Raw genomic sequence first — 22,695 nt, 5'->3', positions numbered from 1 at the left:
TTTGCATTTCTCACTTTCCTGAGCAATGCCACCATTCCCAGCAGGGGAAGACAGGGTGAGAATTATTGAATTAGCTTTGCCCTAATGGCCCCAGACAATAGCAATTTCACTCCATCTGTAACTCCATTCCCAGGGGCTCGGACACCCTCTTCTGGGCTTAGGTAATGTGTTGCACAGACATACATGTACCTATGCACATTTAATCTGAAAAAGGCCCCATCCTTACAGATTCTGCCTCAGAAAGTGTGTGTGTGTGTATTATATATATGATGGTCTTGAATTATTATGTAGATAGAAGTGGTTTCAAGGATCAGGTCATGGGTTGATCTACAAAACAAGGGGAAGGTGCATGTCAAGGAGGGCGCAGAGGAGACCACAACCGGTGCTCCCGCATATGTGTGCGCTTCTGGCTTCCATGCTTGCTACAGTCTTAAGGCTCAAAATCGTGGATTTTAGAATCTGCGGTTGGAGAACTACAGCCAGAAGACAAAGTGAAATCACCAATACTGGTTGTGCAAAATGATACCGCTGCCAGTTCACACACTGCCCTGGAGGAGCACCGAGAAGGTTGCCCAACAGGGCGGTGCCCGTTCCACCCACCCCTCTCCCTCTTACAGCACAGGTGAAGTTCCTCATCAGAGCCGTCGACACAGTCGTTTTCTCCGTCACAGACCCAAAACGACTGGATACACACGTGGTTTTTACACTCAAACATGGCAGCTGGGCAGTAGGTGCCGTTGGGAAAGCGAGTAGCTGTTGGGGAGGAAGGGAGGCACACATGAGACGAACATGCCCTACCTATTAGGTCTCCCTCCACTCTTGCCAACGTGGTTCCCTGTTATTCATTACCCTGTGGCTCTGCTTATTGTGAGATTGAAAAGGGATGTGTCTTGGCTGAGCACTGTAGCACGCGCCTTCAATCCCAGCACTCGGGAGGCAGAGGTGGGTGGATCCTAGTTCTAGGGCAGCCCCTGTCTCTGAGCCCAGTTTTCAGTGATACAAATAATCCCATAGGCACTAGCCACCTGCATTGGAACTGTCTTTTCCCCATCATTTTTTAATGTCTCTTTGAGCATTAGAAGGTGAAAAGTGCAGTTAAATATTTATTCAGTGATTCAAAATACTAAGATGTGAGGGATTTTGTTTTTAAAATGATCTTTAAACATTATCGTGCATACACCATAACACTGTAATGCTGTAGATTCTCAACCCAAGTTCTTTATATGTGCTCATTCATAGCTATTGCCTTCTTCATCTGAAATGCTTTTGTCCAGTTAGTGATTTGTACAATAGCCAATAATGCAAATTGTTAGTACATTCTACTTAAAATATTGTTGATAATTTGCATTTGAATGGCTCCTGCAAACACCTGGGATCCTAAAGGCTGAATAGAACACACTTATGCTTCTAGGAGAAGAGGTGAATTGTGTCTAAACTGCCATTCCCGTGTGCTCGGACACGCAGAAGCTCAAGCGAGCAGGCACTTACGACAACTGGATTCATCGGAAGCGTCCAGACAATCTGCTCTCCCATCACAGGTCAATGCATTGGGCACACAGTGTCCACTTGCACACTGAAAATGTTCGGGGTGGCACGTCTTCATCTCTGAAGGGAAAAGATGGCCTCGTGGCAGGAGAGTGTGAGGAGGCCATCATCGCCTCCTGCCCACACCCTCTGGCTGGCTCACAGCTCAGTCAATGACCAATAAAACAGATCAACTTCTCTATTCAGCGTATGGAGATGGGCACACCTATCACCTGTTAGCAGACCTCACTGCAAAAAATACTAACAATCCCCAAAGCCAGCATTTACTCAGATTTTCTGACTCAATTCTCTGGCCACTTATGACATGGTCACATGACCTTCTGTGTTTATTTAGAAGCACAATGGAAATGAAGGTCGGCTTCTGGGTCACAGCTAAATTAAAATGAGATACTCTTTCTGGCCAGACAGACTGTGAGTTTGAGGTCAGCCTGGTGTATAGAGTGAGTTCCAGGACAGCCAGGGCTACACAGAGAAACCCTGTTTCAACAGAAAAGAAAGGATATCCCTTACTATTTTTCCCATCAATAAGATCAGAATACTGCAAGTTAAAGTACAGAAAATGCAGACTAGAGTCCCTGCACTGTCATAGGGTAAGATTCTGTAAGCCCCTGGTAGTTACCACAATCCCGTTCATCGGAGTTGTCTCCACAGTCATTTTCTTGGTCACAGACCCATCGAGAGGGGATGCATTGCTGATCGGCACATCGAAACTCACTCTCTGTGCACTCCCGAGGAACTGGAAAGAAAAGCCACCTGGCCATGAGTGTCACTGGGAATCACACTGAGGAGAGAGGTTGGGGAGATGCCTAGGCCCACAGGTACCCAGTTCTGTCCTGTGTTCCATTCCCATTCTAAAACCTTTTCTTCTGACTCACTGGGAGTGGTAACACAGCTTTTAATCCCAGCACTTGGGAGACAGGGGCCAGCCTGGTCTACATACTGAGTCCCAGGACACCCAGAGCTGTATAGTAAGGCCCTGTCTTTAAAAACAAATCCTTTCCTCTACGTATGCTTTAACTGCAATTACAGTATGTAATATGAACTTTCTTAATTACCTTTCTGTTCATAGAATAGTGGAAATAGAACCTAGGGTTATCATCTCTGACTCATGCCCGTATTTTCACAGTCTCCCTGGGTTTCCCAGGTTGTCCTTGATCTCACACTTTGACCCAAGCATATTGGGGTTTCTTGTTTCAGACTCCCACATGACTGGGACTACCCTTTCATATTAACAAGTATCGGCAGGTTGATACTTGCTGGTGTGATCAATACACTAATTCTCCCAATTGCCTCCGGTCATGAGCCAGTGATACGTGCTCAGGTGGAGCTCATTTTCCAGACACAAACTGAACGCTCAGTGTAGCACCATCTAGACATACTGCTTCCTTCCCCCAGGCTCATGTCCCATCCCTAGGCGTTATTAGACCTTCTACTAAGAGTTAACTATTCCAGGAGTGATAACCATGCAAATAAGCAGAAATACTCCTTCCCCTGCTATTAGGACCACATTGGGGAAAAAGCTTTCGGTTCAGGTCCTAAGGGTCAGTGCTCTTCCTTACTTTCTTTTTTCTTTGTCATTTGTCAGAAAACATCTCATTTGTGTGAGTAAAAAAAAAAACAATTTGAGGAAATAAATGCAAGAGATGAAAAGTAGACTTGATCAAATAACCCCCTTCACAAATACCTTCTCCCAAAGCTTAACCTATTAGCATTTCAGAAGCCACAAGAAGGGATGTCCCACTGTCCGAGGATGAATTACAAACAGGCATGGCAGCCCTGCTGGCTCCTAGCATTGCGAAGTCCCCAGCACTCACCACAGCTCTCCTCATCCGAGTTATCCCCGCAGTCGTCATAGGCATCACACTGCCAGCGGAGAGGGATGCACTGGTGGTTTCTACATCGGAAATCCCCAGGACCGCATGGCACAGACTCTGCAGAGCACACGCAATTAAGACTGCATAAGCCAAGGTCCCAGCTTCGTTAGGATACAGTCTGAGAATTATGTTTCCATATGCCTGAAGCTCCCGGACGTAGGGACACAGAGATGGCCACTGTCAGCTAACCTATTCTCTACCTTTGGTGGAGAAGGAAGGCATGGCCGTTGTGACTGGCCCTTAAGGTGTCGGGTTTGTAATGGGCAGCAAAAAGCTAAAACATTGTCAGTGGCTTAAAAATGGAGTCGGTGCAACGTTGCCTCTAGTAAGTTTAGACCCATTATCTTTTTTTCTCTTTCAAACAATATAAACTAGGACACTTTGATTTCAAGAGATCGTATATACCTAATTTCCATTAATTTATTTGGTCTTTTGTCCACAGTTTCCATAAATTCTTTCCGTGTTGCCAGAGTGACTACCGCTACCCAATAGATGATTATAAAAGCCACAAAGGCTGGTATGATGGTCATAAAATAATGCATCCAGATCTGGAAATCTCTTGAGGCATATTGTGCCTTCTACCATCTATATGAGATCGGACAAGCTATCTAGACCTGCCGTGTCTGAATAAGGATTCTATATTGGGGAGGCATTTTAATGATATTTTCTTTAAATTATTACATGTTTTTGGACCAGATGTCATTTAAGATGACACGAATTAAGTCCCTTTTCAGAGGTGAAGAGACACCCTTAGGAGACAGCAGCAATTGACACTGGCGTTCTCTTGCCCCTCCCCCACGCCTGGAGCCCCTCCTACCACAGCCTTGCTCGTCGCTGTTGTCCCTACAGTCATCGGCGCCATTGCACACGGCCCACTTTGGGATGCAGCGGTAGTTAGTCTTGCAGCTGAATTCCGTGTGGTTGTCACAGTTATAGGCAGCTGTCACTGAAAAGGAAGAAAGCAAGAAATGAGAATGCGAGTGGGTGCCTGTCCTGCTGTCTCCTCACATGGTGCCGGCGTCTGCAACTACCATGTAACCACCAAACAAACTCTGGGCATCTCTGATGATGCTGTAATGACAGGGCCCTAATTTTCCTTGCTATCTCAGTCTCGTTCATTAGTGTTGTGATGTGGTTTGGAGTGGAAGGGATGTGGTGGTTTGAATGAAATGGCCCCCCAGGTCCATAACCAGAAGCACAATCAGTAGGTGTGTCCTTGTTGAAGTGGGTGTGGTCTTGTCATTGGGATGGGCTCTGAAGTTTAGAAAGTCAAGCCAGGCCCAGTATCTATCCCTCTTCCTGCTGTCTGAGGATACAGATACAGAGCTCTAAGCTACTCCTCCAGCACCATGTCTGTCTGCGTGCTGCCGTGCTCTTATCCGTGATGAGAATGAACTAAACCTCTGAACTATAAGCCAGCCCCAATTAAATGTCCTCCTTTATAAGAACTGCTGTGGTCATAGCGTCACATCAATAAAACCACAACTAATACAGAGCATGTGCTTGGTTTGAGTAAATTCCCTGAGCTGAAATGCTGGTTCTGTGGTCACGGCCATTCGCTCAAGTGAGCCTCACTTTATTCACTTATAAAATGATTAAGCCTTGGGTTTCTGATCAGTGTTTCTCACATACCTTGCTACTATTGTGTTCCGCGTGACACTTAGTGCCATGCTGGGGAGGTACGGCCAGGGTCTGGTTACAAATAAAAGCCGCTCTACTTCGCTTTATCTCACAGCGATGGAGACAAGAAAGGGTATCCCCTTCCCCTGGGCTGAAGTGGGGGGTGCATCCCCACCTGCTGGCCTCCTTGCTCTGGTCTTGCACAGCCCGCCCCCGGGAACTCACTGCATTCGTGGATAGGCTCGTCGGAATAGTCTCCACAGTCGTTGTCCACGTCACACTTCCAGCTCTGAGGGATGCAGCGGCCGTTGTTGCACCTGAACTGGCCAGGCTTGCAGGTCCTGCTGCCACAGTGTGAACTCTCTTCATCCGAGTTGTCCTGGCAATCGTTCACCGAGTCACACTGCCAGGCCTCTGGGATGCAGCGCTTGTTGGCACACTGCCATTCGTTGGCTTGACACCGGTGATGCTCTGCCAGCAAGGCATTCAGTTACCAGGTGAGACGCTATCAATTCACACCGGTGGGGGTCTAAAGAATTCTACCTTAACTTCCTTTCTCTGGGGTTTACATTCTAGGCTCTTATTAGACTCTGAAACTGGGATTATTGCTATTCTCTTCTTTCTTTGTTGTTGTTGTTGTTTGAGACAGGGTTGGTTTCTCTGTGTAGCCCTGGCTGACCTGGAACTCACTCTTCTCTATAAACCAGGCTGGCCTCGAACTCACAAAGATCCTCCTGCCTCTGCCTCCCAGGTGCTGGGATTAAAGGCGTGTGTGCCTGGCATATTGCTACTCTTGATGTATTGAGGTACCGTTTCAATTAAAATACAGTCCTCTCTCATTTTAAATGGACAGGGATTTGTCTTTCTCAATGTCCGCTTAAAGAGGATCCTCTCCTAGCACTACCCCATCGACGACTATTGACCCTAGAAGTTCAAAACCTCTATTAAATACAGGATGGACCCTAACTTTTCTCCAAAAATTTTTTGAGCCAGATTTTGGGTTGATGCTACAAGAATCAACTAAAGGATTGGGCAAAGAGGGCAAAAACGTACCACAGAGAGCACGGTCTTCATCAGAGCCATCGGCACAATCCTGTTGAGCGTTGCACAAGGCCTGGGGGCTTGTACAGTTGCCATCCTGGCATTGGAACTGTCCCAGGCGGCAGAAGCGGTGCGGGCACGTGTCTGGTTCATCGGAACCATCCGCGCAGTCTTTCTGCCCATCACATTTCCACCATATGGGGATACACCTGCACAAAGGTAGAAAGCCTGTAGAAACTCTCAGAGGACCGATGACGTAAGCAATGTCCACAGGGAGAAATGAACTAGACCCTAGTCCCAAGTAGTGGGGGAGGGGAAGGGATGGAGTTTTGAGCGATGCTTTTAGAAGCTAGTGGTTAAAAATTGTCTACCTAAGTGAAAGAAGGCATATGAGTATTTTTTGGAAAGCTGGGGGCCTCTAAATTGATCACATCATGGAACACAAACAGAGCTTTATCTCTCTGTTTATCTCTCCAGATAGTCCAAGGAATTGGGGGGGGGGGTCTTTATCTGCTCTAAAACAGATTTTGGGCTAATATCCAGAATTTACAATGAACTGCAATGAACCCAAAAAGCAAAATGACCATCAACAAATGGCCTAAAGAAATGAACGGACAGTTCTCTAAAGAGAATAACACAAACAGCTAATAAGCAACATCCCTGGGATTTGCATATGCAAACGCAAATTAAAACTACCACCAAACCCCAGTGGCTGTCTTGGCTATTACCAAGAAACCTGACAATAAATAAGTATTGGGGAGAAAAGAGCCCTATTTACTACTCATGGAACTGTAATCTAGGGTACTAAGGAGGGTAGTTTCTGAAATTAAAATAGAATTCAGCTAGACTGCTCTCCTATACCCAAAGATCTCCATATCCTGTCAAACATGTATTTATTACTCTATTCATTTACAAGGCCAAGGAAATGGAACCAGTTATGAATAGCTAACTATGACACAGGCACATCAGGGTTCGTCCAGTTAAAGAAAAAACGACATTAGTAGGAAACAGATGCATCTAAAAGCATGAACCCTGCGAGACACAAATGAACAAAAAATGGACCCCCTGGCAATGGTAGCGCTCTGGCCTCAAACCTCAGGACAGTTTATTAGAAATCAGAAACAGTACTCAAAAAGCTGAAACAGGAGGATTGCTGTGAGTTTCAGGCCTGCCTGGGCTAGGCCAAGGAGCTACATACAAAAATCTGTCTCAAAGAAAGTCAGAAAACTCCCTGCCAATGGCCTCACAGGTCAATGTTTGCCCAAGGGGGCACCAGCTATGTGCCGGGGGAACGGGCGCCTCACTTCTCATTGTTTCCGCAGAGGAACTGCGTGCTGGAGCACATGGGCATGCAGAGCGTTCGGCCTCGCAGCTGAACAGTCTGGAAGTCGTCTGGACACTCGCAGGTGAAGCCTCTCCCTCCGGCTTTGATGAGGCACAGATGAGAACAGCCACCATTGTTGGTACCACAGGGGTTGCTCACTTAGAAGGGAAGAAAGCAAGCGTACACGGTCATATAAGTTGGTGGTTCTGCGTTCATACACCAGATTTCAAAAGTGAGTTGTAATTCTCGGCAGACATTATCAATTCCTCCCTCGTCCTAACGATTTAGACAAAAGAAGCTTGGACACCAGAGGCGTGCAGACAGCCTGTGCCTTGTCTTTCTCAGTTATTGCTTCAAGACAAGGATTAACTTAACTTCCAGTAAGCCCCTATGAAAAATATTAACATTCAGAAAGAAATACGGAGTACCATTGATAATTCTCATTTTCTCTTCCAAGATGTCATGACACAGCAGGCCCAGAAAAGCCACTAAAATTATACTCCAGATCTAGATGTGTGCTCTGCACATTTAGAAGACGGGAATAATATTTGTGTGACACAAAACATGCTGTCATATTTCATAATGACTATAATCTTCTTTTAAATTTGATTTTGTTATTAAGGGATAGTTGATAGGTGTTACAATTGCATACTGATGGAGATATAAAATGTCCTCATCTTTCAGTGCATTTAGGGATGAAACCAGTTAATTGTTTAACTCACCTTCAAATACAACAGTCCTCCCACCAAAATACTAACTACGGGAATGCCTGTAATGGGGGCATGATCACGACTGTCACGTCACTTCAAGGCCAGTCTGAGCTACATACCTAGTCTAAAAGCCAAGAGCTTGAGCTGTAGCTCAACGGTAAAGGCTTATCGAGAATGCACAAGGCCCGGGTTCTACTGCAACACTGTACAGAAATGAGCTTCTCTTAATTCAAGATGTGTTTCAATGACGTACCAATGAGCTTCCTGCAAACCATGTTCCATAAAGCAGCTACACCCGAGTCTGTTTGCCAACGACTCACCGATCGGCTGCCTGTACGGGTGGTACACGTGGATGTCGAAGGGTCTGTGCGTGGTGTTCGCCAGCACCACCCTATTTGACCCATCGTACTTGTTCCCCTTTTCGATTGTCCTTGTATTCCAATCCGTCCAGAAAATCGTGTCTTCAAAAACGGTGAGAGCAAAGGGGTGAGGCAGAGTTCCGTCATACACTGTCTGCCGGTGGTGGCCATCCAAATCAGAGAACCTGGCGGCAGGAAGAGCAAGGATGTAAGTAACACCTCTCGTCTAAACATCATCCAGGACCAGTGAGAGAACTGGATTCAAGTAAGAAAATTCTTCTACCACTCTGAATCTGAGGAAAGCAACAATTAAAAGTCAGAGACAAAAATTGGAATAGCCACAGCTACTAGCTGTGATGTGGGTATTATGGGTTAATAATCTTGTGTGCTAAGAGGAGCATCATTCTCTCGTTACCTAGATCAGTGTGTGTGTGTGTGTGTGTGTGTGTGTGTGTGTGTGTGTGTGTGTGTTGAGTTCTGAGTATATGCAGATGCCTTCAGAGGCATCAGATCCCCTGGAGATGGAGTTACAGGGGGATTGTGAGCCATTCCACATGGGCCCTAGGAAGAAGTGAACCCAATCCTCTGCCATGTGAATTGCTGGGTCAACTCACTACCTCTTGTCACCCTGCCCTCTCCTGGATTCGCCTGTAGGTAGTGTAAGCTCAGACTGTGAACAGTAGAAGTTCAAAATCATCCAAGCTGCATAGGAAACTTGAGGGCAACCTGGTATACATAAAATTATGTCTTACAAAAACAGCCCCGAGTGGCTCTGAGTGTGGATACACAGTTGTTGAATCCCCAGAAAGCACAGCCCTGCTTGGTTACTTAGCTTTTCCTCAAGGTACATACTCAATGTAGCCCAGGTGAGCATCTGCCCAGTACAAGAGATCATTGGTGTAGTCAATCGTGATGGCATTGGGCCATGTTATCTTGGTAGAGATAATCACGGATTTATTGTTCCCATCCATGCCAGTTCTCGCAATGTATGCTCGGGAACCCCAGTCTGCCCAGTAGACATGCCTGCGGGAGCAAACACAGAGGGAAAAGCTGAAGCCAAAAGCTGTTCTCAAGTTGGAGAAATGAAGTTCCCAACCATCCCACAGAATCTCTCAAAGAGGAAAGAGATCTGGCCAAAAGTATCCACAATGGTGAACAGGTGGTCCTCAAAGACGGACGACTGTGGATTTCAATGGCTTTGCTGTAGGGAGTCTACAATTTTCTATGCATGCAACTCAAAATATGAACAGTTACATCCTTGCAAAGACAAGAGTTCAGCTGATGAACACCATTTGAGTGAGCCACACTACTCAATGCAATAACCCACTCAAGCTGGAAAAACAGAATACGATCCCAGCAAGATATTGGCCCATAAGAAGCTAATTGAACAGGTGGATAAAGAAGAGGTGCAAGATGACAGAGAGGCGGTACCCATTTTGAGGATGAAGGACAATTCCCCTGGGATTTTCAAAGCAGAAGGTATTGTTGGCATCCACACAATGCTGGGCTAGCATTCTGCGATGTCGGCCTTCAAGGTCGGAGACAAACAGACAATCCAGGGCGGCATCCAACCAATAGAGTTTTCTGCAGTGGAAAGACAGACCTTACCGTGAGAGTCTATTTATACACAACAGTTCCTATCCGAACTCCCTAAGGTTCACACATACAGTGTACAGGACACTTTTCACCAACAAAAAAAAAAGGGGGCACAGAGAAACAGGAAAGGTTATTAAATGTTTCTACATACCCCAGTAGAAAGGACCAATTAACAGTTTTACAAATTCCATGGTTGAAGAGATGGCTCGTTGGGTAAGGAGGACCTGAATCCTCAGAACCCACAGCAGTATTCTGTTTCTACAGTAGACAGACAGTCGGGCATGTGCAGTGTTCTAGAGGTTCTTACCTGCTGACCCAATCTACAGCCAGACTTTCAGCACGTAGTAATCTGTGGCTTATGATCGTCTCCCGGTTCGTCTTATTCAAAAACATCCGCTCAATGATTTTCTTCTCAGCATCAATCCAGTACAGCCTCTTCTCTACTCTATCAAAATCCAGGGCCACCACATTGCCCAGGCCTTGCAAAATCAGGGAGTAAAACGCACCATCTGTGGTTAGGTTTCTCAGATAGTACCGGTTGCTAAAGATGAGGTAGGGCTCGATGTTACTATTCTGCCGACAGGTCCTCCCATCTGGCTCGCGGATGTAGCCCGGGGCGCACTTGCAGATGTAGGAACCAACTACATTTTCACACTTCTGGCTACAGAGTTGGGGGGACTCCTTGCATTCATCGATATCCACACAAGTGCGTTTGTCGGGCATGAGCTTATACCCAGGGAGACAGGAACAGTAGAAACTGGTTATGGTGTCTGTACAGTTGTGGTCACAGCGACTGATTGACGAATCCTGGCACTCATTAATGCCTGCAGGCAAAAGACAAAGTTACTAGAGATCCATAGGCCCACAGCTTCACCCCTGCTAGACAGTACTCCTGCTAGATAGCGCCAATTCTTAGCAAATCAAAATGAAAGACGACAAGAGGCAGCCCAGTGCGCTCACTGTGATAGCCACACTCTGATGAATCACAAGCTTCAAGTACGATGTGTACATTTGCCTTATAGGATAGGATAAGACAGATGGGTATCTATCACACGTGGCCTAGCCCACCCTATAATCATCATACCCCTAAGAAGTTCATTTTTGTAGCCATATGCTAGTTTAATTGTTTAGAGAAGGAATAATATATATGCAATTAGAAGGAATCCTGCTGGCTATGAATCTGGATGTTTAGTGGGCTTATAAGAGCTCATTTCCTTTTCAAGCCAAACATTTAAAATTGTGTTGTTTGGATCCTACCGCACACAGTGTGTGGCAGTGCAAGCCTCTAATCCCAGCACATTGAAGACTGAAGGAAGAGGATTGCCATAATAGACAGGCATGCTGGTGCCTCTCTCAAATCCCACAGCACTGGGACAGCCTGGTCTACACAGTGAGTTCCAGGCCAGCCAAAGCTGCAAAGGGAGGCCATGCCTCGAAATACATGTCATCCAAATAAAACATTTCTTAAGCTTTAACCAATAAAAATATAATGAGAACTCGACAAGGAAAAGGAAGGTGGAAGACAATAGAGTCTCAAGCTTTTAAATTTTTCACGGGAACACCACCATGCAAGACCAACCAACTCCACAGAGAGGATGAACCGTTGGTGGTATGAAGTTCACACAGGCAGAATTCATGATAAATTTTTAGCTGGCTAAATTTGGTTTGTGAGTATGAAGGGAAGACTAGAATGTTCCAGTCTCCTAAGAATTAAAATGAAGACCATTCTGGATGTCTTATTGAGCAAGCCTCTTAAAGAACATCTTGAATATTATTCTATGCTGTATACCAAGTATGGAAGCCACAGCAAGTTGTTTGTAAATTTCCTACATAGAAAACATCCTGGAAGTCCTAAGCAACCCAAAAGGGTGGAGAATGTACACAGCTCCATCCCGCACCCCTACTCACCGCATCCTTTCTCATCACTGTTGTCTGAACAGTCGTCCAAGTGGTTACAGACTTTCCCCATGTCGATGCAGTTCCCATTGTCACAGCGGAACTGGTGAGGGGGGCACGTGGGTTCTGGGGTGTGGCATAGGTGCTCCTGTTCATCTGACCCGTCTCCACAGTCATTGTCCTCGTCACAGACAAAGAACTTTGAGATGCATCGCCCGTTCTGACAGGTGAACTGATTGTCGCGGCAGGGTGGGTATGTGCAGCCCCTCTCGTCGCTGTAATCGCCACAGTCATTACGCCGATCGCACCTGTGTTAGGAGATGCAGGACCACGGAGAGCGTTTTAACAACCACGGTACCTTAGCCTACAAAATATTCGTCTACCCCAATCTCCAGTTCCTGAACAATCCATGATTTAGCATTCGACAAGTGCCCCTGGTGCCTTAAGAAATATGGCGACAACGTTGTTCACTCACCATTTCATAGGGCATATTAACACAATTCAGACATTTGTAGCTCAAGGGATAGCTAAAGGACACTGGGGGCTTTCTCAAAGAGATACGTTGTATAGAAGTACATAAAGTCTGTGCCCTATAAAATTGTCCTTGGATGTGTCTTTTCAGAACACCTATCTTCCCACACGAGTAATGCTTGCATTGGCAGATCCCTTCATATAGTTCTACTGGCACCTGATATGATATGTGAGTTAGATATGGTAACGGGAAGGAGATTAAAGCCAGTAGTTTAACAAGAAATATCTGTAAAGAAAGAGTGTATATAGTAGTCCTGATTCTGATACCTAACATCCCCAGTTTGTTAAGGGTGATACAGGCTCCTGAGGTGCCATGAGCCACACTGGTCTATGTTCTCTAGATTCCACATAAAACGCCATGCTTGCTGAACAATGTCATGGTGACAATGCTAATAGGATAATTCAAACAGTAGAATGAGGGCAAAGGTTAGTGGCAGAGTGTCATGAGATATTAAGGCACCAGAACCGAACCTACTCAATTTTACAAGAGTGCCATGGGCACTAGGCCCTGCGATGGACATTTGGGGTATAGAGGGAAATGCTTGAATCCCAGTTCACCTGAACGATTGCATGATACACCGCCCGTTTGCACAGGTGAACTCTCCTGCAGAGCAGGTTCTCCTGGTGCAGTTCTGCAGCTCATCGAGGGCGTCGCCACAATCTGCATCGCCATCGCAGACCCAGGACTGCGGGATGCACCTCCTTCTCGGAGGCCGGTCATTTCTGCAGGCAAACTGGAAAGCGGAGCAGTTCCTGAGCGCTGAAACCGAAGCAGACAAGACTCTCTCAGTTTCTCGTCACCCTTTCTAACACTATGAAGGATGAAGAGAAATGAGAATAAAGGGGACAGAGATCATAAGAGAGCTGCATTTTTCAGAAGCAAAACATCTACATTAAAAAAAAACTCTTAGTTCTCCATGAGATCAGAAATCCATTCCTATTTTGAAAATTTGAACAAATAAAATATAATTAATATAATTCATTAAATGTTTCATATTCCATTAGTGGTTTGGTGCCAATCTGCTGGGTGAAAAAATGGTTTATTGGACGTCTCAAAGTCAGACAAAAACCAGAAAGAGGGGTCAGACTTGTCAGTATGGCACGAGGAGCTGAGCAAGAAATAAGATACTCAGAACCACTCATCCCTTATCCAATCCCATGACAAACAAGACATAAGAGCAAGAGAAAATGGTTCCCAGTGAGGCAGTGATGGGGCGGGGGGGGGGGGGTAAAGCTGTGGCCACAAGTTGGTTCTCAAAGGCCAAGCCTCAGGAAACTCTGTCCATTCTGTTCTAAGATGTTAAATCCCCTCAGGCAGCGAATAAAAATCCGGCATCAATGTTATGGGTATAACAACTTCTTTTTGCTGGGCGGTGGTGGCACACACTTATAATTTTAGCACATGGCAGACAGAGGCAGGAGTATATTTTCATCCAGTATATTTAGTCATATTTCCCCTCCCCCAACTGTTCTTAGATCCCTGCCCACATCCCTATTCACAATGTTCTCTTTCTCTCAAACAGAACAAAAGAGATGAAACAATTTTTAGAAAACAAGAGTCAAAACACCAAAAAAAGACAAAAAAAATTCTAACAAAGGAAAATGAAACAAAAAAAAATGTTCATTTGTATTAGCCAACTACTGCTGGGCATGGAGCCCATATGGAGAGTTAATACACCTACTTACACTTCATTATCTATTGCCATAGTATCTCATTTAAGAGTAGTAGAAACTGGAAAGATCTAGAAGGGAAAGAATATGATCCAAATCTATTATTTGAAAGAAACAATGGTACTTAGTGGCCATCAAAAGACAGAATTTTCCTAGCCCCGTGTGGGTAAAAGGGAGCACCAAGTCATCTTGCACATGTGAGCGATGATGTCACACAGCAGAAAATAGCGTGCAATTTCCTTGTCAGTTGGACACTCCAGCCACGAAAATCAAGCCTGACTTTGCTGAGCCCACGAAGAACCTGCCTTCACTTACCGCACTGATGCCGTTGGTCCTCATCGCTCATGTCCCCACAGTCGTTGTCATCGTCACAGATCCAGCTACTCGAGATGCACCTGCCATTGTCACACTGGAACTGGTTAGCCGAGCAGGTGTTCACAGTCTGAACTGAAAGGAGAAACGCTCAATGAGAAGACTGGCTTGTCTGCTTGGTGTCTCTATGTGAAGGACATTCAAATCTAGTTTATGTCGTGGAGGAGCTGACTCACATCCGTCGGGAATACACAAAGTGTCACAGCTGCCATTATTATAATTATTATTATATTATAATAATATATATTATTTCTTCTTTTATATTATAATTATTTCTTCTCCCTACAGATACTCAAAATTCTATATCTACATAGTTTTCAGTGCTGAGGTAAGGATAACATACAACTGCCCCCAGATGAGGGCCGGGGCACCTCATTCCACAAACTGGCACAGTGTGCCTGCTAAGTGCCCTCCCGGGTGTATGTGAAAAATCCTATAGTTTTACAACGCTCAGACAAAAATTTAAACCATGTGTCAGCTGAAGTTGAACTCTGCAAGCCAGACAATCAGTTCACTGGATGCCTCACAGCCGCTCTCATCAGCGGGCACCTTCCGTGGTCTCATTGGCTCCCCGCAGACCCTGCGCTAGCCGCTCTCTGATGAACGCCCACAGCATGGTTTTGGCAACCCTTCTGGGAATAGGAGCCGGGAGGGTGAGCACCCAGCCGTGTGGTGCCAGCATTTGAAGTGAAGAGCCCCGGTTGCTCTAACTGCACCCTTTGCTTCGCGCGGTTGCGGACTCTTACCACAAGTGTCGGGTTCATCAGAGCTGTCGGGACAGTCGGCTTCGCCATCACAGTGCCAAAAGTTTGGAATACAGCGATGACTGGATACGCACCGGAACTCGCTGCTGCTGCATGTTTGCGCGGCTGGAGGACAGGCACAGATTAGAACACAAGCGGGCGCCCTTCTGATGCTCGTCTGTATCTTTAAACTGCTTAATTGCGGCCAGAAAAGGTTGGGGCTTAGGAAATGGCCTTCTTTTCTAAGCTTCTATGGGGATGAAGGAGTTTATTGTTTATTTATTTATTATTTAGGTTTTGGTTTGTGTAGCCCTACCTGTCCTGGCCTTGAACTCAGAGATCCTCCTACCTCTATCTCTCATGTCCTGTGTTTAAGGGTTGTGTGCCCCATGTACAGTTTGAATATATTATATTATATTATATTAATAAAATAACATAATAGATGAATTATATTAAAATGATAAAAGTAATAATGCCAAATCTGTCACTCACCACAACCTTTTAATCATAATTTGCAGAATTCTCACCTATTCATTGGAGCCTTACACAGCCATGGTCACCTAGCTTCTAATGCATAGGTACAATATTAGAATGAATATTTGTCACATATGAAGTTCGGTTCTTCTGCTCTACAAAGCTCCGCCTGCCTGGTCCATTATAACTGACAGATTTCCCGTGAGCACTTACTGGGAAGGCGGTAACTGAATTCTGGTTATTTGTGCGGCTCCTACTGTTGTACCTGATCGCCGCCCTGGCAGATGCTTGTTTTATAGTACTTGGACACCGCACCAGGTTTCCAGAATATAGACGAAGCATGAGACTTCAGATTCTGCCACTCGTGTCTTAAAGCAACTTCCAAACTCAGTTTCTACGGTTAAAGCTAGCACATTCTGTGAAGTATGGCCATGCCTTTGGTTTTGATCCTACTCACCGCAGTACATGGGGTTTTCATCGCTCATGTCTCTGCAGTCATTGTCCCCGTCACACAGGAAAGCCCGGGAAACGCAAATATTTGTAGTTGCGCACTTTATGTGGGTGGGCGGGCAAGTACGGGGAGCTTTAAAAAAAAAAAAGCAGATATATCACAAATATAATATATATCACAGACAATGTCCATGTTACCAGACTCAGGCAATCGTTCAAACCATAGGAAGGCACAGCTCGTGTGAGCTGTAGTAACTCCAAGCTGGCTCTGGAGTGGCAGAGATGAGTCTTATGGAAGTAAGATATACTTACGGCAGTTTTTCTCGTCTGTGGTGCCATTGTCAAAGCAGTTGTCGACGCCGTTGCAGACACGGCTGAGAGGGATGCACCGCCCATTGCCGCAGGTGAACTCCGTGGTGCTGTTGCAGCTCCTGAACAGGCACCCGACCTCGTCGCTGTTGTCTCCACAGTCGTCATAGTAATCGCAGCGATAGCTGTACGGGACGCATCGCCCATTGCCGCAAGTGAAGGCTGTTGATCGGCACGTGTGAAAGGCTAGGGGAAGGAGAGACATTGGAAGGAGATGTCAATTGATGTAATCATCGGCACACAGAGGTGACCACACAGGAACACGTCCTGTATCATCAGAGTCAAGGTTTGGGCTCTAACAGAAAGCCCATCCAGTACACCGTGGAATTTCGTGCCAAACAGTTGCACGATGACATCTTAGCTCCTAACAACAGCACTGAGTCCAGCTTACCACAGACGGTTTCCAGCTCGTCACTGCCGTCACCGCAGTCATTGTCATTATCACATTTCCAATCCGGTGGGATGCAGCGCCCATTGAGGCAGGTGAACTGGGACTGGCTACACCGGGTGCCTGTGTCCGCAATGCAGTGCTTATCATCGTTGGCCAGGTACCAGCTGCCTTCGTGTGGGCACTGACACTCGGCTCCATTTGGTCCTGGGGCAGGGAGAGGTGAAGCGTAAGCCTAGGAACCGGTCTTCGTCTTTTCCAGAACGGCATTTACAACATCTTAGAAATGAAACACCATCTACCTTTCAGCTATATTCTGCGTTGTTCTTTAAAAATAACTACTGTCACACACACAATGGTTCTCATTTTTGTGAAAACACAATATCAGGAAGTACATTTCCTATGAAACTGTCCTCATATTTAAGACAAAAATATCAAACTATAAACAATATCTCCTAAAGGGAAAATTTACATTATAGAATTCCTATTGAAGTCAGGAAGTCAAAACCTTCTTACTCTTTCTCTCCTGGTTTCCACTTAAACCGCCTTTACAGAACCAATTCATGTAGAACAGAACAGAACCCTGTAACATAACCCTTGGTCCATTTGACAAACAGCCTGCAACTAAGAATTTATCCAAGGGTCAACGTCATTGTTGTTGCTATACCATGTTCCTGCTCAACCCTTTACCTGGTGCACAGATATGGCTGCATCCTCCATTAAACTGGTCACAAGGGTTGCTGCACTGCTGCTGCTGTGTTTTGAGAACTCTGGAGATCCCCCTGGGCTGCACGGGCAAAGGCGTGGTCATCGCAATCAGAGCTGACCCATCGTATTTGTTAGCACGGTAGATCTTCTTGGTGGAGATGTCTGTCCAGTAAACGTGCTGGCCGTAGACAGTCAAGCCGAAGGCGAGAAAAGTGGTGCTGACAATGACTTCGCGGTTGGTGCCCCTCAGAGTACTGCGCTCTATCTTCTGCCTGGAACAAAGAGAAAGAAAAGCAATTGCTGAGATGGAGAAAGAATCACAATGGTTAGGCGCCTGGCAATTGCTTATGCTGCTTCCAATGACTGTGCAAATGGGGCAGACATATATGGTGCCTGACTTGTGTTTCTTCCTTGGTGATAAGAAGTCCTGTTTGCTTATCACACCCCGGCGTTCACATATTGTTTAGGACAAGCCAGGCTAACATTAGAAGCAGGAGCAGCCCATGAACAGATTCCCATAATGCATGGGACCTGGCGTGAAATGATATTATTTCGGAAATTTACTTAGAATGACACAAAACATCCCTGCTGTGATTCAAATGAGAGAATGAAGGAAAAAATGAGAATATTTCATCACAAGACCAAAATATTCAAGAGAAGAAGTAACGAGCAAAATCGTTTCATCCCTTAGCCTCTTTCATGGGGAGGACGCCAATGTGGTTACTTGGAGACATCGCATAATTACACTACTAGTGCGCCAGAGAAAAGGGATTGATTTGAAAAGAGGGCCCAAACCAACAGATGTTATTCAAATCTGATGCCTATCGTCAGAAATTGAGTAATGCCATTATAATTATAGGTATACTTAAAGATGCAGGTAAGATCTCTCAGGAAACAGTCACAAAGCTAGAACAGGCAGCATCTCTCCACTTTTTCAGATTTTTGTCACATTAAGCAAGTCCCTCCACATGATAAAGAGACACCTACAGGCTAGCATCTGCCCAGTAAAGAAGGTCAGTCTCAAGGTCCAAAGTGAGTCCGTTGGGCCAAACCAGGCTGGTGTTCACAATGGGGACGCGGAAGTTTCCTCCCAGCGTGGCTCTCTCGATCTTGGCATTAGTACCCCAGTCAGTCCAATACATGTACCTAGTCAAACAGGGGATAAGATTAATTCACAACAAGAAAGCCTTTAAAGACCTTTCCACATTCTTTCATTGTAAATATCCATCAATTTGTAAGGAACTCAAGAATACACCATTCCTTTCCACACATGGATGTTCTGAGTCAAGCCAAGTTAAAAAAAAAAAAATCACTGAGATCTCTGTTTCTCTGCAAGTTCATAGATATTATTATTTATGCAGTAATTTCTGGTACCCACTCCCCCTCAATCAAACAGATAAATGAAGAAGACCACGTCATACCCTCGGCAAGGATCTAATACGATCGCTCTCGGTTTGGAAACACGGGCTATCACTGCACGCTTAGATCCATCTTCAGCCACAGAATTGATCGTCTGGTTTGTATAGTCACTGTAATAAATTCTTCTGTTTATCCAGTCAAAGGCAATCCCATCACAAATGCCTATATCTGGACACAGACAAGGAGAGATACACATATATAATCACATAAAGATGCTAGACTCTCAACGTGCGTTAAAAATACTCAGTATACTGACCATATATCTACTGCCAAGGTGAACTCCACCTGGTGTGCACTTACCTGAAAGGAGGCCCACTGGAGAGCTGGTCCCTGAATACAGGCTGACGTAGGAAATCTGGCCACGGACAGAGCTTAGCTTTTGTGTGAAGAAGATTCTATTATTTCTGTGGTCATAGTCCAGAGCAATGGCGGTTCTTCTCACATTTATCTCTTGGAAAGGTGGGCTATGGTCTTCAGGGTCAAAGTGTAAGCTCCTCAAGGAATTGTTCAAGGTATAGATGAGGAAATCTTCTCTTGAGGTGGCACAGCTCTTGCCATCGTCTCCTAGAGCACCAAAGGCACACCCACACTTGGGGGTGGACAACTCAGGTAGGGCAAAGCAGAAGTGGGCACAGCCACCGTTACCTTGCAAGCAAGGGTTGTTGTCAAGATCTGCTGCTGAAAGGGGCTGGGCACGCTCATCAAAGACGGTCACGTCCCGTAGCAGGTTGATGTTGTCTCTTATCACCACAGGTGGATCTGTATTCCCTGGTTCCTTGCTAGCTTGGAAGATTTTTTTCAAATTTCTATCAACCCATATGATATAGTCTCCAAAAACGGTGATGCCATACGGCGTTGGGTAACGACTGCCATAACGAATCACCTGAGATTCTCCTCCATCAAGATGGATCCTGGCAACTATATCTAAGGAATCATCAACCCAATAAATATAGCCAGAGCTGTGGTCCATTGCCAAGCCCCGAGGTGTGACGATGCCTTCAGAAACAAGGACAGTTCGATTGGTACAGTCAAGAAAGGCACGCTCAATCTTTGGTTTCTGCCCATAGTCAGCCCAGAAGAGATATCTACTCTTGGGGTCAACAACAATATGCCGAGGCATATCCACGGAGACCTTGAGGAGAACACGGCGGTAGGTGGTATTGATCCTCAACACTTCTATCAGGGTTTCATATACAAAGGCGTTGGTGAAGTAAAGATTTCCTATGGGGGAAAAAAATTTAAAAAAAAAGAAGTTGACAAATGAAAAAGCAAGAAGGAAGAAAAATTAGGGTGAACCATTTCTGAATAGAATAATGTAAGGTGGAGGTTTAATCACTTGTAAACTTATAAAAATGAACATTTATCCTTGGATTAAAGAGAGTACTTTTGGAAATTTAGGGAACATTTTCATTCTCTCAAAAATCTTCAGCTTCCTTCTAATGGAAAGGAGTGCACTATGTAAGTGAGGATGAACTCAGCTCTTGATATTCCTGCCCTCTCTACCAAGTACAATAAGTCAGGCATAGGCCAACACACCCAGCAAATAAATGGCTTCTCTCATGAGCATATTCAACTCTGCCATTGCCCAATGACAACAGCCATTGACCACACCAAATGAATGAGCTTATTTTGGCACAGTGAAAGTGTACGGAAGCCAAAACTGGGCTACATCTGTCCCGTTGGGCACACTGTGCTGACACTGTTCAGTCCCACCACCAGAAACAGGGACAAGAATTTGGACTTATCTAATTAAGCTCCTATATTTGCTATTACAATTCAACTTTATATTTGAGCCATATCTACTCATCAAGATCAACAATATATAATGGTCTCTGTTTGTAATATAGTAATATAGTATTTCTCAGAGCACTGTTAAGAGTAAGTAGTAATTCAAACACAAGTAAATTAATGCTATACTGAGTTGGGCACATCAATAACTAAGAGAAATACATGTAATGATTATTTTATACATTATCAAGGAAGCAATTAAGAGTCTGCAACTCCCCTCAGCAGCTGCAGCCCTCTGGAAAGCGAGCCCTGCTCCTCACCGGGGCAGCACTGTACAGCTGACCCTGTTAAGGGGGAATCCAGCCTTGGGGATGTGAGAACAGGAATTTAGCCCTCCCCGCACCCACCCCTTACCATCTGCAGGAAGTTGGAGAGCTGGCCTCAGAGGCATGGAAGCAGGGGAGCTAGTCCAGCCCCTCAACAAATGTCACACTCAAGAGAAGGGTCCCACACCTCACTGGGGTTAGACGGTAGAGCTGGCACTGGTGGTGGGTGCGTCAGTGAGTAAGAGAACTGCCACCACCTGCTGCTTCCACGCCTCCCCTGTTACTACCTGCTAAATTGGGTGAGCTAGCCTGGACAGTGTTCGAGAGCTCATCATGGTGGTGACAATGAGGGAAACCTGGCAGGCTGACCAACCCAGGTACCACCCAGGTCCACCAAAACTAAGGCTATGAGTTGGCCCACCCCAGCATCCACCTCATCTATGAACTGCTAGGTCATGTGAAGGGGCAGGACCTGCAGATGCAAGACTCAGGACAACAGCAGGATATTTGGGAGGGGTCCCAATGAGGGCCCAGTATCAGAGGCCTTGTACCCAACCAACTCATTACAAATGAAGATAAGATAATTTTGTTTGTTTCCTTTTTTTGTTTTTTTTTTCTTTATTTTGGTGGGGAGGTTGCAAGCGCAGAGGGCAGAAACTTTAGATGGGGATATGAATGGGATCCAGATGTATATGCAAGCAAGGATGTGCAGGCAGTTATGACAAAAGAGGCCATGCATTTGAGGGAGGGGGGTATGGGAAAGTTTGCAGGTAGGAGGAGAATACAAAAAATAAAGAGAATAACAGAATACAAAAAAAATGAATCTGCAACTAAAGCTTCTTGACTTTTATACATTTAAAGTAAGCAAATGCCTTTCCTCTTCTTAATTTTAGATAATTCTAATCTCAATATTTTCCTGCTCAATTGCATAAAATAGATTCATCCCCAATTAATTTGTCAAGTAAAATACCTCATCCTTCATTTAGTCTTAAATGACCTTATACCCGATCTAGAAAACTCCAGTTCTGACACAGAGATGAAAACGGAAGCTGTAGATCACGTACCTGCTACCCAGTCCACGGCAATACCCCGGATTCCATTTGAGCCTATGCCGTAGGTAACGATGTTGGTAAAATTAGACCCATCAGGTTTGATTCTACGGATTCCATTAGAGGATCTCACAGAGCTGCTATAATCACACCAGTAAACAAAGCCAGAGGCGACATCCACGTCCACGTGGAGAACGTTTCGCCCTACAACATTTAAGACAAATCAGCAAACTGAACTGGCACTTTTCACATCTCCCCCACTTATTAGCATTTGTGTGCTATACAAACTAATGTGTTTCATTAAAGCCTTTTAGCATATCCTGCTGCCCACTAATGCTCCCTCTCCTCTACTTCTAAACCTCATCTACTTTCATGTATTCGTTTTCTTTATTATTCTTATTACATTATTATTACAAGCTACACTGACAACTTAGTATTTGTTGGCTGAAACCAACTTGTGGGGTGCATCTCCGAGAAAGACTCTCTCTCTTCTCAGCAAGTC

At 45.2% G+C, this 22,695-nt stretch overlaps 1 protein-coding gene across 1 annotated transcript in view; it reads right to left on the bottom strand.

Annotated features, from left to right (window-relative positions):
* Positions 1-22,695, bottom strand: part of Lrp2 (LDL receptor related protein 2) — a 123,914-nt gene that overhangs the window by 21,211 nt on the left and 80,008 nt on the right. Inside the window, exons 38-61 of the mRNA XM_075984402.1 lie at positions 22,209-22,397; positions 19,391-20,311; positions 19,093-19,258; positions 18,659-18,817; positions 17,654-17,943; positions 16,967-17,170; positions 16,519-16,761; positions 16,214-16,339; positions 15,286-15,408; positions 14,483-14,614; positions 13,055-13,256; positions 11,978-12,273; positions 10,377-10,893; positions 9,905-10,057; positions 9,326-9,496; positions 8,435-8,658; positions 7,385-7,562; positions 6,093-6,289; positions 5,265-5,510; positions 4,237-4,365; positions 3,360-3,476; positions 2,165-2,281; positions 1,489-1,605; positions 616-753 (exon numbers count right to left, since the gene is read on the bottom strand). Coding sequence (XP_075840517.1) covers positions 616-753; positions 1,489-1,605; positions 2,165-2,281; positions 3,360-3,476; positions 4,237-4,365; positions 5,265-5,510; positions 6,093-6,289; positions 7,385-7,562; positions 8,435-8,658; positions 9,326-9,496; positions 9,905-10,057; positions 10,377-10,893; positions 11,978-12,273; positions 13,055-13,256; positions 14,483-14,614; positions 15,286-15,408; positions 16,214-16,339; positions 16,519-16,761; positions 16,967-17,170; positions 17,654-17,943; positions 18,659-18,817; positions 19,093-19,258; positions 19,391-20,311; positions 22,209-22,397 — 5,355 coding nt within the window. The remainder of the gene's footprint in view (positions 1-615; positions 754-1,488; positions 1,606-2,164; positions 2,282-3,359; positions 3,477-4,236; positions 4,366-5,264; positions 5,511-6,092; positions 6,290-7,384; positions 7,563-8,434; positions 8,659-9,325; positions 9,497-9,904; positions 10,058-10,376; positions 10,894-11,977; positions 12,274-13,054; positions 13,257-14,482; positions 14,615-15,285; positions 15,409-16,213; positions 16,340-16,518; positions 16,762-16,966; positions 17,171-17,653; positions 17,944-18,658; positions 18,818-19,092; positions 19,259-19,390; positions 20,312-22,208; positions 22,398-22,695) is intronic.

The sequence above is a fragment of the Microtus pennsylvanicus genome, chromosome 9 (genome assembly GCF_037038515.1).
Source record: "Microtus pennsylvanicus isolate mMicPen1 chromosome 9, mMicPen1.hap1, whole genome shotgun sequence".
Taxonomy (NCBI): domain Eukaryota; kingdom Metazoa; phylum Chordata; class Mammalia; order Rodentia; family Cricetidae; genus Microtus; species Microtus pennsylvanicus.
This window is presented reverse-complemented; position numbering and strand designations above follow the sequence as displayed.